The sequence below is a fragment of the Epargyreus clarus genome, unplaced genomic scaffold (genome assembly GCF_041222505.1).
Source record: "Epargyreus clarus isolate Ecla_fem2 unplaced genomic scaffold, WU_Ecla_fem_2.2 ptg000004l, whole genome shotgun sequence".
In the NCBI taxonomy this organism is placed as follows: domain Eukaryota; kingdom Metazoa; phylum Arthropoda; class Insecta; order Lepidoptera; family Hesperiidae; genus Epargyreus; species Epargyreus clarus.
In genome coordinates this window covers 14256352-14268691 of record NW_027332212.1, presented here as the reverse complement: position 1 = coordinate 14268691, position 12340 = coordinate 14256352, and the positions used below count along the sequence as shown (strand labels likewise).

The 12340-nt window shown below is 33.1% G+C and overlaps 1 protein-coding gene across 2 annotated transcripts in view; it reads right to left on the bottom strand.

Annotated features, from left to right (window-relative positions):
* The window catches only part of Cht6 (Chitinase 6), a 92918-nt gene that overhangs the window by 28300 nt on the left and 52278 nt on the right, over positions 1 to 12340 (bottom strand). For both annotated transcript variants that reach the window (XM_073093489.1, XM_073093490.1), the window contains exon 2: positions 1282 to 1336. In XM_073093489.1, the coding sequence (XP_072949590.1) occupies positions 1282 to 1336 (55 nt within the window). The remainder of the gene's footprint in view (positions 1 to 1281; positions 1337 to 12340) is intronic.

Sequence of the window (12340 nt, the reverse complement as noted above, 5' to 3'; positions counted from 1 at the left end):
TTGGCCTCTGAAACGCTTTTGTCGTAGAGTAGGAATACTACAGAGAACTTACAACAGGAATGGGGTTAACAATAATGATTACAATTAAAATAATTTACCTTTCCATATCAGATACAACTTTAAGAAATTATTTGATTTTCAAATGGATACATAATTAAATTAACAATAAGTATTTTAAAAAGGACAAATTTACAAAGATATAGTTATTTAACAATAAACAGTATTACAAACTCACAATCACAAATGTACTAAAAACTAACTCAAAAATTGATTGGAAAAAACATTGGTGTTAATTTGCTTTAATTTTTAAGATGTAGTAGAATAACTTCCGTTTTATTTTAATCAAACAGTCTACTACCACCCGTGGCGTTGAAATATGGCCACAGATAAGTTACTACCCATAAATAATAAGCTAAAATGTCACGTTTAAATGTTTCTTCCTTACCATATTCTACAAACCAAAACAGATAAGATTAACGCCAGTATGTTTATGGAGTCTAACCTATGTTTATGGGTTCTAACCTTTGATTAATATTATAACCCAGTGATTTAAGCTCTGTTCATTCTTCGTAACTTATTCTGTGGCCTACGTACGGATGTAAGCCTCTTTGTCCACACGTAGCGTACGATATTTATCCGTTTCGTGATATTTATTTTTAGCGACATTCCAAAATGGGTGTTCACGATTTGTTTTCATTTGCTGTAGCTTGTGTGCAGATTCTGGCATTCTTTGCTCGGATTGTAGGTCGAGATGCTATGCAAAGTTCCGAGATAAATCATAGATACCATTGTGTTGAAGAATGTATTTTGTAAAGATCTATGTATTTGCATACCTTCTTTATTTGTTCAACGCTTACTGAGTCATGATCGTTTTGCTGATGGATATATGAGTATCCAATTATCAATAAATAATATATATTTTACTCGTATATTAAACAATAAGTTTTTTTATGATTAAAATTAAATTAAATGTCATCTGGAGAACAGTGGCAAGTGGCGTCCAATTAAATGGGTTGATTATAGACTGCATTAAAATAATCAACCTATTAAAGATCAAAAAAACGAAAATAATAATTTGAAAAACATATCGCCAATGAATCATACGAATGAATGTCGAGGATATTTTGAAACATACGCAATAAATATTTGTCGAAATAAAAAGTAAAAACCCTTTTGTTCTGTTCTCTGAAATCGGTTGAAGTAACTTTTTTAAGACTTTAAAACATGGCTCAGCTGTCTTCGAATAGCGTTTTTTTAAATATTTTTCCTTGTTTGTCTTACCTGGAGTGACGAATGCGATGACAGCCAGCAGTAGCGACAGCCATACTGTGCTCTCCTGTGAACAAAGATACTCATGTTATAACAAAATCATTAAACAAACAATAGATATTAAAACTAGTCGAAATCAAGATAAGAGTGATTAATATAACGTTGACATTAAGAACTAAAAGTATTTAACAACTTATAAATGATTTATTTTTCGGATGTCTTTCGTTTTTTTAAGCTTTTTAACTATAGCTTCACGTTGAGTCACGATCACGCTTAATTTACTATTTATTTATTAAAAATATGCATCCAATTAATAAATTTAGTTTTCTGTTCTGGGTCTGGGCTTAATTTATTTGTTTTTGTGTGGGTTTAGAACGTTAATTATCCCAGACTGAGGATAGACTGTAAAAACTTTATTTTACATACCCTTGAAAATTCTCTTTTAATTCAATTTCCTTGTGATATTTTCCTTCGGCTTTACAGCAAGTGATAACTAATTTGTAATACGCAAACTTTGAAATAATCAGAGGTGTGGTCTGGACGCACGACCCATTGAAAGGCCCAAGTTCAACCACTAGGCTATAACTAAATAGCACATATATAGAACATACTTCTATATAGTATATAATATTTAAAATCAACCGCACAGAGCTCTTGGCTCAATAGCGGACGGGTTTGTGTCAATCGATTACGTATCGCATTGGTATGTGCAATGGCGTTGCATCACCCGGCGAGCTGGACTGACACAGAATATGCTGTGCTTTTAAGGGTGCTTGTATATTTCAATTTTACATACCTAAATGTAATATTTTTGCCTATATAGACACGTACTTTTGACTCCGATTGAACTAAATTGTGAAATATTTGCTACAGAAACGAGGTCCATTTATATTGACCTTCTTATCGTGTGATAGCGCGTATAAAGGTTAGGTCAAGCTACAATGTAGCAAAATTGAACAAATGTAAATTAATAAGTTACATTTTACAATAATTTTATTCGAATTCGAGTTTTGTACCTCGAATCTCCGACCTGGAGACAGTTTCTAAACAATAGCCTAGTGCTCCTTATATCGGGAACGCTACTTTTATTGGGATAAAAGGTGTCATTTTTCTTTTTCTAAATGTATTAAAAGTGACAGTAAGTGTGTATTCAAAATTTCATGTCAATCGGTTATGTGGTTAAAGCTTGAAAGTGCCAAGAAACAAATTCACATTCGCATTCTTATTATTAGTTAATTATCAACTCAAACAGCTATACCCATAAGTCATAACTTTCAAGTATGCAACTTATGAAACAAAACAAAACAAAGGCAGTACCGTTCGGAACATGAAGCATTCCTTTCAATATTCAGGAGACGGCTCAGAACGGGCCATTTGACCAAAGCAGGCACCACCGCCGTTATACTTGACAATCGGAAAACTAACTGTTTCATAACTGAGCGTGCTATGAATATTCAGTGACTGTAGAGAAATAGAGCAATGGAAAATTTACTAATTTAATATTTATAGGTAATTGTATATAAATAAATTATGCTTTCACAATCATAGTTCATGTTTTGAAGGTTAAGTTAAGCCGTCAGTCTTATTATGATTAAATTGTAACTGCTTAATGTTTTCATAAAAGTTTAACAACTCATACCTAAACCTTGTCGTACGTGCGATTTAAAATCCGCATTGGAGCAGGACCTGTAGGCAACAGTCAAAAAGGGTTGCAGCAAACACTACGGGTTATCCGTATTGTTAAAAAAATAGTTTTAAGGGAGATATCACATAAGCGACAGCAAGCGTGACACGTGGTAGGCGGTTGGTGACTACAGTACCCTTACCATGAGTTTTCAAAACATCCCACAATTTTACGTTACGTTTACTCAATCCATTTTTCTGTTCCGTTTGCTTCAGTAGACTGAGTAAACGTAACAATAAGTAAGTGCTCAAGTCTTTTTGTCTACCGCTCATGTTCGCAAAAAAGAGAGACAAAACATAAAGCGCCATTTTGTCAATTTAGACATTTAATGTTACGTTACTGTCACTATAGTTCTGATACTATCCGCTAGGGGCGCTGATTGGAAATTGTATGTCCAAATACGTAAACAAATACTAAAACAGTAATATTCGTCAAAACGTAAAAACTCATGGTAAGCGTACAGGTGACAACTAAACAACGACAGTCCCTCTCGAGGCTTGACGACAAACAACGACAATCGGTAGACAAACAATAGTCGCCGACGGCAGGCGGCAGTAGTTAGTACCGTCAGCGACGATTGGCGACATAAACTGTCGCTTGTTTATTAGCTCCCGTATATTTTAAACAAATGTTAAAATCCTCCGAAGGGATTTCATAAATACTATATAGGGATTTAATAAATATATTCTTCTACAATGTGGATGCATTTACAATAATACTTATTTATCCACTAATTTATAACATTTACTTTTCAAAGGTCATTTCAATCAGATGACATTTCATAACTCGAGGCATGACTAAATATTACAATAATATAAAAATAGAATACGTATTTAAATGTGAATTGTAACAACCAACAATTATGTGATTTATACATGAATCAGTGGGATATGACTGTAACACAAAGTTGAGCAATTGTTTACCGATTAGGTAAGCCAAATGCTAAGCCTAATTAGTGCTAAGTTCATTTCTGGGTCCAATTAGTCACGGTGAAGAAAATCTAGTCTAATTAAGCACGCGAAGTTGTTTTAGTTTCAAAAAACGTTCGTAAATTGAGCGATGAGAAAGAAAATATAATTAGGAACAAGTTATTCAGGTTATGAAAATAATATCGTTCTTAATTTATAGGTGTCAGTGTTTATATTGAACGCAAAAATAGTTACTCGTAAAAGCAATAATTTTTATGCAAGCCCTTAGTCCTAAAATTGTTTTTTTTCTGATCTATTTAATTTCTATAAAAAATGTTTAAATACCGTATATTACGAGTTGATTAAAATGATTCTGTAGAAATCAATTACGCGATTTCTATTTAAAGTAACGATAGAGAATAGATAAGTAAAGATTCACCGCTTTGTAATTGTAGGAAGCCATTAAATGTCTTAAACGGCTGACAAATGTGTCAGCCATTTAATGGCTGTCATGGTGTAATTTACGCGGAACAATGCCAACATGTGCTGTTTAGTGGCGCAAAAACACGAAATCGAAGAAAAAGTGCGGAGAAATATCGTTTCATTCGTAAATGATCTAAAAACTACATTTTTAAAAAATATTTTTCAAACACGAAAAGAGATGACAGTGACAATTTCAACTGTCAAAACTGGTTACATATTTTTATTAGGAGTGAGTAATCTTTACTAATCTATCTCATAGAGTAAGAAAAACACCAAATAAAGACAAAAATATATACAGTACGCACTTGCAATGTCTTAACAGAACCTATATTTTCCCGTACACAACATATGATTGATGTTTTGTTTACCGACATAACCACATCACTGTTTTACATAACGTTACAACAAAGTGCCGTAACCGATAAAGAATAGATAGCACATGACTTACATAGAGAGTTAATAGATTATGATGTATAAAAGTTAAATCTTGTCTGATAAGATTTAAGATTGAGTTATTGTGCATCTGTTGCAGTTTGTATCAAATCAAATCAAATCAAATTTTTTTATTCAAAATAGGTTCTTTACAGATCACTTTTTGAATGTCAAAGCAACTACCACCACTTCACAAGGTGTTTCGTTATGGAGAAGAAGCGGCGAAGGAACTCCATAACACACATCTTTTAAAAAAAATGTTTTTGACAATGTTAACGTAATGGTACATGTGGAGCTGGAGCTAATTCAGACCACACCGTTTTGTCAGTCAAATAATCATTTACTTTATAGTACGCTTTTTTACATAGCGTTAGTTTAACGACATGTTTAAACTTTTTTTCTGTGAGATTCAAAATGTGGTCGGGTATTTTATTGTAGTAGCGAATACAGTTGCCCACGAAAGATGTAGATTATATAATAATCATAGATATCAATTTATATGTTACCGTGTATATATACAATTAATTTTCGTTACAATATTTATGGTTGCTGTTATTTTGCACAAAGACTTATTTTAAAATTAAATAAAAATAAACTTTATACGTAAACACCAAACCGCTACAATAGAAACTATTATTTCGTCGACATTTGCGGTCTGTGTGACCCAGCCTCAGTTTCAGATGTAACATAACATTACCTACAATTGTGGCACTAGGTTCTACTTAACGTTATACAATCGTCACGTAATATTCACGTCGGTTGCTACTGTAATTTAAAGTCACTTAAATTCTTATTATCTTGTTATCTATTACTAAATTATATGTTATTACTAAAAGTACTATTATTGTTAAAAGGTAGTATTTTTTCCTGGTTAAACGGTTATTTGAATCATAAATAAGGATCTTAACAATAAGACGAGAATTGACATTTAAAAATATACTGATAACCGAATGCCAAAACTCTGGTTTGAATTGAGAGATTATTATTTTGTTGGATTAAATTTGTTTATTATATTATTATTATTTTATAATATTTTATCGGCTATAAGAAAATCGAGATAAATAATAAAGTCTACATAACACAAGGTTTCACTTGTCACTTAAAAAGAGGGAAACATAAGTGTTTTGAAATGTGCAGCAATTTTACCATCTCACTCTAAGCAAGTGGTAGAGCCAGATTCTATACCCAACAGTGGGACAGCGTGATGCGTCAGATATGCCTAAATTGCCTAATGTCCACTTTATCTAATATTATAAAGAGGAAAACTTTGTTTATTTGTTTGGTTGTAATGAATAGGCTCAAAAACTACTGGACCGATTTTAAAAATTCTTTCACCATTCGAAAGCTACATTATCCACGAGTAACATAGGCTATATTTTATATGAAATATATTTGATAAATAGATTTTAAGGCGGTACAAAGTTTGCCGGGTCAGCTAGTTAAGGATAAAGTAATGCGACTGTAGATAGATCAAAACAAGTAAATAAAAAAGAATTTCCAGTACTTTGCATAACTTTAATTCCTAGAAAAATTAGTGTCTAATGCTTTAACGTAAAAACCTTAACGACTGTTCACTAATTAGCACAATATGTACAAGTTCACTTAAATGGTAAAGAAATGCAATAAAATTTGAAACCTCCGCGTAAAAACCGATTTAAAAACTGTAAACATAGGGCTTAAGAATTCGTTTTGCAAACGTAAATATTGTAGGATATTCTAAGGTTCTGGTATTACTGATAGCAAGTAATGAGTAGCGATGCGATATTAAAGACTTAATAAAACTTCTTTCTATTGTTAGAAATCTATTCAGATTATTTTATTATTAGTATTATTTTAATTAACTTTGTGTTTTTTTCATGAAATGTTATTTTATAATATTAGGTTTTTATTTATAAAATCACTGGCAGGTAGGATTGTATGAGTTAGCATAAAAAAGAAAAAGAACAGTCTTGACGTTTGAGTTGTATTTTGCGCGGGAAAAATAAAGTTGTAAATTGTTTCAAGAGATAAGTAATTTTATTCTTTTACTATGTCAACCTTACAATAAATATCAATATCAATCAATATCAACATTACAATCTGTCAAAGTTGCATAAGTAACAATTTTAAAGTTTCAGTTAAAAGAAAAAAAGCCTTTACAGAAATGTCAAATATTTTGAGACGGCTCCTTGATTCAAGTATTTTAGATTGTGAAATTTTTACAGCGACGTATTATATCGACAAAAAAAAATTGTCTATTAAATTAGCGCCATTAACGGACTGACTGAATATTTGACTTTCGAGTGTTTGTAAACATTGCCACAATATGTTACGATACCTCTGGTATTTTTTAGCATAAAATTAGGCGAATTTTTCATGCATACGAGATGTATTAAATTAATAATACAAAATTTAATAATATCTGAAATTTTGTGTCTATTTTTTTTTTTTGCTTTTTTTATATTATAGGAGTAGCAGACGAGCATGTCCACCTGATGGTAAGTGGCTACTGCCGCCCATGGACATCTGTAATCAACCCCAGATAGGATTAGATATTCCTACCTGAGGACCACAGATGCGCTGCTACCCCTGAGGACTAAGCTGGAACGCCTCGGAAAAGTCTGTTTCCCTTACCACACCTTTCAAACCGGAACACATAAGCGCCTAACACTGCTGTTATTATGATTATGATTCCAACCTAGTTAATATGGGTACCAACGCATCTATGGCCGATCTCGGGATGGACTTTAATCTTATCCGGGATTAATTACAGATTTCCATGTACGGAAGTGTTCACTTACCAGCCGCTGCGCTGTATACTCGATGGTTGAACTAAAGCGTTTTTTTCTTCTACGCCAAACTATTTTAAACCGAAGCTATATCACTTAATGCAATGTAGCTTATCCTATCGTAGTGAGACATTACGGTAATGGAAATTCTTAATTCCCCGATCCTAAATCACTGGTCTGTTTTTTCTACAAATAAAATCTGTCTACGTAAGGCCTTATGGGTTCTACTTAACATACATCAAGTCATGTTATGTAAGATGTCGTTTGTGTGTCGGTTCAATTCCTGGATACTTACGATGTTCTTAACTTTTTTTTGTTATGAAGCAATAAAGTAGTCTATTATTGGGGTTTTGTATCACATACCTACGTTGAAACCATTAAAAAAATCATTATCACTTGCTTTAACGGTGAAGGTAAAACATCGTGAGGAAATCTTCTAAAGATAGCTTTAAAAAGGCTTTATAAAGGTATGTCTACCAATACGAACTTGGCTAAGTGACTACTGCCACCTATAAACATCTGTAATCAACCCCCGATAAGATGTGATTCCTATCTGTGATATCCTAGATGCTAGATGCACTGCTACCCTGAGTACAAAGTATATCTCCCTTACCACATCCTTCAGAACATAACACAACAGCGCTTTACACTTAACACTATTATTTGGCAGAAACAGAAGTGAACATGTAGTACGTGACTCCCGTGGTGATCCCAAATTGGCGTTTGGTTGCCTAACATAAACTTGACTTTCATGCTGACAACGCTAGCAGGCTTTACTCCTATTATCTGCAACGAAAGTCACTTTTCACTTTCTGTGGAGTACGCACGAACGCACAGATTCCTCTTTTTATAGCCTTATGGGTACAGAATCGTATTTAGGCCAACAATATCGTGGTTATGCAACACTAGTGATATACTCCGGCCTTGTTTGAATTCAGTAAAAACGTAATACTTGTCAATACTTCATACTGTGTTATGCATTTACTGGGTTACAGTTGAGTTCGACACAAAGTTTTTAAACTTCTTGTAAGGTTCTTTTTTATTATTTATATTTGACTTCGATCTACGTTTAACAAGTTGTGGGTATTATAAACACGTAAAGACGTAAAGACGAAAACACAACATATTACAAGCGAGAAAAAATATAAATTTATCGTTTACATTATTGGGGATCGAACCCGGAATTCTGCTATATATAACCGGTATGGTGAAAATTGCGTCACGCACATTGCCAATTAAATATACCATTATCCCGTATGTCTTTGTCCGCAAAGTTTGCAAAGTAATCGATATTATTCTCTTTAAGTTTTAGACAACGTATTTTTTCTACTTAAGAGAATCTTTATTTCAAGTTAAGCCACAGCAAGGCGCGGCCGAGTTTAGTATAGATATATAAAACACAAGGACATTTAATAACATAAATAAATTCATATCTGAGGCTCGCGACACTATAAATATTAAAATAACTACACTAAGAGCCTTTTCCTTTTACACGCAATAAGGAAGGCATTGCTTCACTAAATCTGAAATACCAAGCAACTTCACCTCCGCGGGAAGTTATCTCTATCTCTCTCGCACTACCATGTACCTAGGAAACGAAGTGAAATTGCTGGACTGCGGAACACCATATGTAAACTAGTCAAACTACATATATGTACATGTGACCGACGGGCCACAGGCGTAAGTATGGATTAGACGCGGCTTCCATAATATTAGATACAGTTTTATTGCTTCCCGGGGAATAGTGAATTAGTGAAAGTTCCGTTAAAATTCGTTTAAATGACACTCCGATCAAATTTAATTTTCAAATAAGCTATATAGTATAGTAGTCCACTCTGAATACAGAAATGAATCTAGTCGCCATAGTAAATTGTATGACTACACCAGCTCGCAACAACTTCAGAGCGGAATAGCAGTTTGGCGCGGACTATACCTACTTAGCTAATTTATGTGTAAAAATAATGTTTTAAGTGCTAAATGTAAAATGTATGCACGATATTTGCACTTTACATTATTTTCCTTTTTTAAAGCTAGTTATAAAAAGAAAAATGTTCATTTATATCAGTTAACAAATAAATTGTCTCAGTCAAAATAAACTATTTACTTCGCGCAACCAAAATGCCACTTCTATCTTAAATGTTATCTGTGGCATACCAGTTGAACTGGACCGTACAACCAAACATAGGAACATCTCACGGTTGGACGTCGTAAGTTAATCTTGTTTTTGTAACGCCTTTTGAGGTACCCTTAAATGGATAAGCAAGCATTGGTAAATTAAAATTAATCTGAAATTCCACGCATTTGGTCATTTTGGTCACAAAATCTACTCAATGAACAGTAAGAAGCGACCAGTTTCATTTTTCGTCGTCGTCAATCGGTTACTGTCCCACTGCTGGGCAGGGATCTCCTCTCAGAATGAGAAGGATTAGCTGCCTAAGTTCGTATTGGTAGACCTTACTTACCTTTGAAAACACTTTTTTAAAAAGGTCTCTCGGGTATGCAGGTTTTCTCACGATGTTTTTTCGCCGTTAAAGCAAAGTGATAATTAATTTGTATATTACAATTAAGTTTGAAAACTCAGAGGTATCTGGGATTCGAACCTCGGTCCCAATGAATTTAGAGGCCAAGTTTCAACCATTACAGTATCGCAGCTTACAGTTTCACTTTTCACACAATAATAATAGCCCTGTACGAGTTCCGTCTCCTAAAGATCGAAGTTTTTATAATTCGAATTGAAGATTCGAATCATTGCATTCTATTCGGAGTTAGAATTTTTTGCAGTCCCGTATATCATAAAAAGCTCGGCTTGGTTTAAAGATGTAGGAAAACATCGTTTGAAAACGTATAGGTCTATAGTGCATCAGAAATATTTGTAGAAACATGTATAAAATGTTCTTACACTACACTTTACGTAACAGATATTAGCTCCCTAACGCATGGTATCCCGGAGACCTTTTTTATAATACTGAGGTAGCACACGGGCATGTTGTCCAACTGACAATCTGTAAACGCCAGATAAGATAAAGCCCACATATATCCCTGATATATTGTTGCTATCTCTGAGGACTAAATTGGAACATCACGGATAAGTATCCAGTATCGTCTTCCGTACTACCTTCAACTTCCTATTGTGTACAAAGCTAGCTAAGACTGGCGTGTAGGGAGTGCGATCGACTGTAAAAAATATAATAATTCTCATTGTAAAACTCTGTTCTTCATATTGTACCTATATGAAGTGGAATTGACATGAAAGCATAACGACGATAGTTTTACTAATACATTTAAAAATTGAAAAGACTAAAATACAACAATATGCTATCCCAATATAATAATACTTAAAACATTTGTGGAGATTTATATCTACTAGCAATTATGGCGATAGGACGCACATTTATGGAACCCGCTTTGCGAAAACAAGCCCATTTAGATTATGTTATGATACCACTCTGTGAATCATCGAAGGATATTGACTAATATTAGTATATCCTGTATATTAAGATATCTGTATATACTGACTGACCATTACTTAATTTGTCATCGCTCTGGTATGCTGATATTCATAACGTACAATCAGGTGCATAAATGTTATCTTACATAATTGGATTGTCGTAAAAAAGTGTAGATCTATAGGAATGACTATATTATAACTTTAATGACTTTATATTGGTATATTTTTTAAGTTATATCTCATTTTCTTGCCCCTAATATTACATATGTTAGTCGATTAGGTAATATACTGTCAGGAATTTAATAAAAATATTTTTTTAAATCTATACAAAATCCACCTTTATTTGCACGTGTAAAACAATTATTTAATGTCGATATTTCTTACTGGCACTTAGATATATTATATACTTTTTGAAGTCATTAAGGAATAATATCATCATCAACCCATTGCTGTCCCACTGCTGGGCACGGCTCTCCTCTCACACTGAGAAGTATTAGGCCATAGTCCACCGCGCTGGCCAAGTTCGTATTGGTAGACTTCACATATCTTTGAGATATTCGAGTATTATTTTATAAATCTCCCAGGAATCTCTCAGGAATAATATAGTAATAATGAAGAGATAAAAATATTATAGTCAGTTATGACATTATTTATGCTCGTGAGTGTACAAGCTAGCCAATACACTACTTTTATTTTTGGTATGATATGCTAATCAAAACATACTCGGCTTCAAATAAAGATATAAGCATTTGTTTGTATTTGAGAAACAGATACATAAAAGGAATGACATCCTATTTATTAAATATTTTAAGAACCTTCAGCCTAACACGGATTGCTTTTGCAATTGGTGGAGCCGTAGCACTTAAATTTCATATAATTCTCACTGGATTATTACTTGTTAAAATAAATGTACTTGTTTAAACGGCAAATGACAGTATGAATGAAGTAACATTCACCTAAGAGTCTCTTAAAAAAACTTCTGAAAGTTGTGTGAAGTCTTCTAATCGGCATTTAGTCCGCCCGTTGAACTCTTAACTAAACTCTTCTTACTGTGAGAGAAATTCAGTGCCCAGAAGTGGGACAGTACAACAGGCTGACAATATTAGCACTTAAATTTTATAATTACATATGTATAAATTTAAATTAAATAATATATTCATATGTTGTACACGACGCAATAATATATTAATGTATATTGAATTCCTGAGAGTCATTCAGTGGTTAAACTTGTTCTTAAATGGCTTTGACTATTTTTTGTCCTTTTTGAATATGTACGTAAATTATTTCCAGTCGTTTGTTGGTAAAAACTTGTTAAATATTTAATAAATAGTAACGTTTTTATAACTTT